At 37.1% G+C, this 5,646-nt stretch overlaps 1 protein-coding gene across 4 annotated transcripts in view; it reads left to right on the top strand.

Annotated features, from left to right (window-relative positions):
* The window catches only part of ELOVL7 (ELOVL fatty acid elongase 7), a 68,392-nt gene that overhangs the window by 54,369 nt on the left and 8,377 nt on the right, over positions 1–5,646 (top strand). For all 4 annotated transcript variants that reach the window (XM_024126407.2, XM_055086580.1, XM_007116465.2 and 1 more), the window contains 2 exons: positions 940–996; positions 3,251–3,356. In XM_024126407.2, the coding sequence (XP_023982175.1) occupies positions 940–996; positions 3,251–3,356 (163 nt within the window). The remainder of the gene's footprint in view (positions 1–939; positions 997–3,250; positions 3,357–5,646) is intronic.

Raw genomic sequence — 5,646 nt, 5'->3', positions numbered from 1 at the left:
GAGGCCACAGCAGTGAGAGGCCCGCGTACCGGAAAAAAAAAAAAAAAGTAAATTTATGTCTGGTTCCTCAAAAAACAGAATTACCGGGCTTCCCTGGTGGCGCAGTGGTTGAGAGTCCGCCTGCCGATGCAGGGGACGCGGGTTCGTGCCCCGGTCCGGGAAGATCCCACATGCCGTGGATCGGCTGGGCCCGTGAGCCATGGCCGCTGAGCCTGCGCGTCCGGAGCCTGTGCTCCGCAACGGGAGAGGCCACAACAGTGAGAGGCCCGTGTACCGCAAAAAAAAAACCCAACAACAACAAAAACCAGAATTACCATATGATCCAACAATTCTACTTCTGGGTATATACCTAGAAGAATTGAAAGCTGGGTTTCAAAGAGATATTTGTACGCCAGTGTTCATAACATTCTTCACATTAGCCAAAAGATGGAAGCAACCCACATGTCCATCAACGGATGAATGGATAAACAAATTAGTGGTATATACATACAATGGAATATTTTTAAGCCTTAACAAGGAAGGAAATTCTGACAACTGCTGCAATGTGGTTGAGCCTTGAGGACATTATGCTAAGTGAAATAATCTAGGTACAAAGGGACAAACAAATACTGTATGGTTCTGTTATGCGAGGTACACAGAGTAATCAGATTCAGAAATTGGAAGTAAAATGGTAGTTGTCAGGGGCTGGATTCACCAATGGGGACTTACTGTTTAATGGGTACAGAGCCTCAGTCCTATAAGAGGAAAGGGTTCTGTGGATAGATGGTGATGATGGTTGCACAAGAATGTGAATGTACTTAATGCTACCAAACTGTACACTCTAAAATGGTTAAGATCGTAAATTTTATATAATGTGAATTTTGCCAAAATTAGAAAAGATAAAATTTTCTTCCATGTAAAAATAAATAAATAAATTCATATCTATGTGTGTTTCTGCAGATGGCACGCACCTGCTGGCTTTATTACTTCTCCAAATTTATTGAGCTCTTAGATACTGTGAGTATGTAATCACCACATTTGGTAAATGTTTGATGTTTCAATGAAAGCAATAAACTGTGAGTGTACAGTTGTCTTATAACTTTGGTTATCTCTCTTCCTCAGGCAGACCTCATATTATCTTTTACTTTTTATTATCAGTTACTTTAGAGAATAAGATAAACTTATTTTTCAGCCTTTTGCAAATGCCAAAAGATTTTCTTATATATCTACCACCTGGTTAAGGTAAGAATGTAACTAACACATATACTACAAAGCTATGTCTCTATATAGATGGATGCCAGTTGTTTTGTGAAGTAAGTTCAAGAAGCAAAGAGCAGAGAATATGTTGCCTTTGGTTCTTTATAACAAAGCACTGTGTCATCCATACTCCTTTAAGAGGATAAATGCTTCAAGATTCATAAACTTACACTAGAATGTTAGCTTATCCCTGGAATATCAGTAATTTTGGTAACATCAAAACTATTTCCATCTGCCTTTCTGAAGTCCTTGTTTACTGGTCTTCTCCCTTCCTGAGTATCAACTCTGACTTTGAGTGACTAGGCCTGGGAAAAGCAAGTGCCATGGATTAGGATCCATGATGAGAGGAGAAGGCTATGCACCTTTATTTCCAGAAACAAAGGAAAGCTGGCTATTTATTTTATCTTTGTGGCATGTGGATCTTATTTATCTGGAATCATTTCAGGGCCTAAGACTGACACGTGTTTTCTCTCTTCAGAATATATACCACTACATTTCTGGTAGCAAATTTCAACATGCTTTACCTTCTCAGCTGGCTACACGTAATGTTAGAATTAGAAAGGAGAATTTAGTGAGTGCGGAATCCAGTGGTTCTCAAACTTTAGCATGCATTAGAATCACCTGGAGGACTCATTAAAAACACGTGTGCTTGGGTCCCACCCTCAGAATTTCTGATTCAGTAGGTGTTCGATGGGGCTCAAGAATTTGCATTTCTCTCAAGTTCTCAAGTGCTGTTATTGCTGTTGGTCCAGGGTCCACACTTCAAGAACCCCTGCTGTAGTCCAGTGGTTCTCAACCGCTGTGGTGCTGGAGACCTAACTGCATTAGAAAACAAAAACCTGGGCCCTGCCCCCAGAGATTTGGTGTCAGATGGTCTGGAGTTAGAGACCAGAAATGGTTATTTAAAAACAAAAAACAGACCTTCTTGGTCATTGTAATATGCAGACAGGGTTGAGAACCATTGACCTAGCCTGGAGCACTAAATCTGAAGAGAAATGGAAGCCAGAAAGTTACAAGACTTGTCCAGAGGAACGCCGCTACTGACTAGGACTAGGACCCCAGATTGCTGGTTTATGGCTTTTTCTGTTGCACTGTGTTGCCTTCCTCCACGTGCATAAGCAAATGTATTTTGACTTCATTGTTCCTGCTTTGCATGTTCTCAGTTTCAGCTTCCATAAGGAAACTTGCTGCTCTGTGTTCTTCCCTGAACCACATTTCTCAACTACTCTTAGGAATGCTTTTGTTTCTGCTACTCTGTTTAGTCCTGTACTTAGAACTAACTCATCACTGGTCTTCTGCATTTTGAATATTTTTGAACATTTAATTCTGCTTTTGAATATTTTTTGAACCCCCCCTCCACAAAGCCTTCCTATTCTACCTCTTTGTTTGTCGTTTCTGTAAACCACTGGATACATTCAATCTGGATGGTGCCTTTGTTGCCCTTCTCATTTTTCCTAAGCTGCTTTGCTTTCTTTTCCACCCTACTTCCCCAATTAACTCTTCAAGTATTTCCCTCTTCCTCCTTCTTTAATAATAATTTGCTAACTTCTGATTTGCTACAAGTCCTCTTTTAGTTTGCTTAATCCCTTATCTAAATTGGTAGGATGTGTTAGGGAGCAGTGTAGAAATTCAGTCCTAGGGCTTAAAAGTCTCTGCTTCCCCATATATTTCAAAATCCACGTGGGTTTTTTTTTTTTTTAAACCAATAACGTTTTTTCAATAATTTTTGGTCATATTCTTCACTTTATATCTTTGATTTTTAAATCTTCATTTAATATCTTTTCGCCTTTTTATTGATTCTTGCATGACTAGGCATCATACCTAAGTTCTCTCATACTTATTAGCTTTTGAGCTGCCTCTTGGAGAATCAGCTGCTTCTATAGGCATTCTGTAAGGCAACTCTTTCAAAGCACATTACGACATGGAATAGTTTGCACTTTGCCAATAGTTTTGTAACACTAGATAAATTATTGCATGGTTTTATATGAACTTGATTTTCTTTAAATTATTTCAGATCTTTTTTGTTCTGCGTAAGAAAAATAGTCAAGTGACTTTCCTGCATGTCTTCCATCATACCATCATGCCATGGACCTGGTGGTTTGGAGTCAAATTTGCTGCAGGTAGCCAAGGGAGAGTTGGGATCATGTGTTATAATTGATTACGTTTCTGTATGCTATAAGCATAAATTCTGTCCTTAAATATGGTTTAAAAGAATCTCAAAACATCAAAGAATCACTTTGATCAAACTTCTGACTTTCATTAATTATCTGAAACATAAACAAAGGACTCCTAACTAGATCTCCCCTCCACCCCCCAATACTCTTTAATATGTAAGACCTTTGGGTATAGTCTTCTACACATATCCTTTAGTTGTTTTGTTTGGATTTTATTCTTTTCCTATATAGTTCTGTAACTATTTTTAAATAAATAATTAACAAACAAATAAAATGGCAAAAATCCTTGGTTTTATAGGAATATAGTTAGATAACTTATTCCTTGTGTGTTTCCAGGAAGTTAGAATGTTTATCTCAAGTTCCATGTCTTCTTTGCTTTCAAATTTCCAAAAACTGATACACATCCCAGTCCCTAACAACTCTGTAAAGATGTGTCAAATTGCAGTTGTCCCACCTTCCCTAAACATCCTACCATAGTAAAGGATGTTTTGATATTGTTTTTTAGGTCAAAAATAGTTTAACTCAAAAGCTTGGCAAACAGGTTCTTTAGTTGGTTTTGATTTTATGCTTCTGAACATCTAGAACATGAGAAAACAGAAAGGTAAGTAATTTTACCTATCATAAATTTTTAAATAAGTGATATCCTGAAGGATATAGTCTTACTAGCAAAAGTTGTTTGGGGAATTTATGTATGCTAGTTTCTTCATTTAAGAAGTCTTCATATAAGCCTGCAGCCCATACTAGACAAAGCTTTAACATTTCTGTGAAGAGCTCAACTCTATTGGGCATTCTGACTTGGTAAGACTAAAAGGAAAGAGAAACCACAATTGAGGAACTCTTGTTTGAGTTTTAGACTCTCTAGGCATGGGGATAAATTCTGCATGTCTCAGAGCATGAGGGGACATGGATAAGCCAGTGGCTAGAAGAAGATGGCAGAACCTAGGGGAGCTGGAAGGGCTGTCCCTACCTTGGCCTAAGGGCATCAGACTTTCCAGCATGTAAAGTAGCTCCTTGCCCAAAATTGGCATTTATCTGTTGAGGATTTTTTTTTAAAGGAAATGTAGTTTTTCTTATAATGTATATATGTGTTAATTTAAAAATTTAACTCACATTATAACAAGATAGTCTCATCTGTGTCCATTTTACAAATTGAAGGTAGTTATTTAATCTCCATTATTTTTCTTTGCTTTCTATGTTTTTATTTTCTCTCACATGTATATTGTGCCTCTCAGTTCTTTCTACAGTGATATTTCTTAACACTATTTTGTTTGGTGAAAATTAGAAAATACCTAAACATCCAGTAATAGAATGGTTATGGTGTCTTGTGTTTATAATTGTGAAATGCAAATGATATTGAAAGACATTTAGCTCAAACTTCTGTTAAGAAGCTTGGCTCCTAAATTAGCAGAAATATATGACTATTCTTACTATTCTGTTTTTAAAGTATGCTAGACAAGGTGTTTTCACACCCTTAGAACTTATTTATTCAGATTTCTTCCCTGAGACCAGATTATTCTATTACAACACTGAAAAATAAATATAGATTAAAAATATATAGGAGGACAATACCCCCAAAACAGTGATTTAGAGAAATCGACACAAAAGTGGTCTCCCTCTCCTTCTTTATCCATCTCTGCATTTTCTAATTCTTCTAGTTTGAATATCTGTTGGTTCTATAATGGGAAAAAATAAATTTTATTTGAAGAATAGAGTTGAGCATTTTTCTAATTTCTCTCTTTGAGTCCATTGATAGTCTGGTTTCCATTTAAAAAACAAGCAATGCTTTCAATAATGAACATTTAAACATATAATATTCCTCAATTTTTCAATGTTACCGTGTACATTAAGCACTTTGTAGTGGATTCATTGTCCACACCTCAATTCCCCTTCTGCTTTACAAAATGTAAGCGGTAGAAAAGAATGTTTTCTTCTCTCTCGTATGTTCCATGAGTTGGCACTTCTGCTCAGTCTCATGTGTGGAACCTAGTAAACACTTGTACAGCACACCTGATATCTGTTCAGTGACAAGCACAGCAACAAGAGCTGAGCTATTCCCAGAAGTGTGGTGTGGCATTGGCTTTCATTCCTAGAATAAAACTGTCCAGTTTTTAAACTGTCCTTTCAAAAACTTGAGCACAGCTGATCTCTATCTAGTATTTAATTTCCTGTTTGCCTATTGTACTCCTCCCCGGGATAATAGCAATCCACCTTTTCTTTTCTTTTTTTTTTTTTTTTT

The sequence above is a fragment of the Physeter macrocephalus genome, chromosome 8 (genome assembly GCF_002837175.3).
Source record: "Physeter macrocephalus isolate SW-GA chromosome 8, ASM283717v5, whole genome shotgun sequence".
Taxonomy (NCBI): Eukaryota; Metazoa; Chordata; class Mammalia; order Artiodactyla; family Physeteridae; genus Physeter; species Physeter macrocephalus.
Note: the sequence above shows the minus strand (reverse complement) of the source record. Positions and strands in the feature narration are given on the sequence as shown.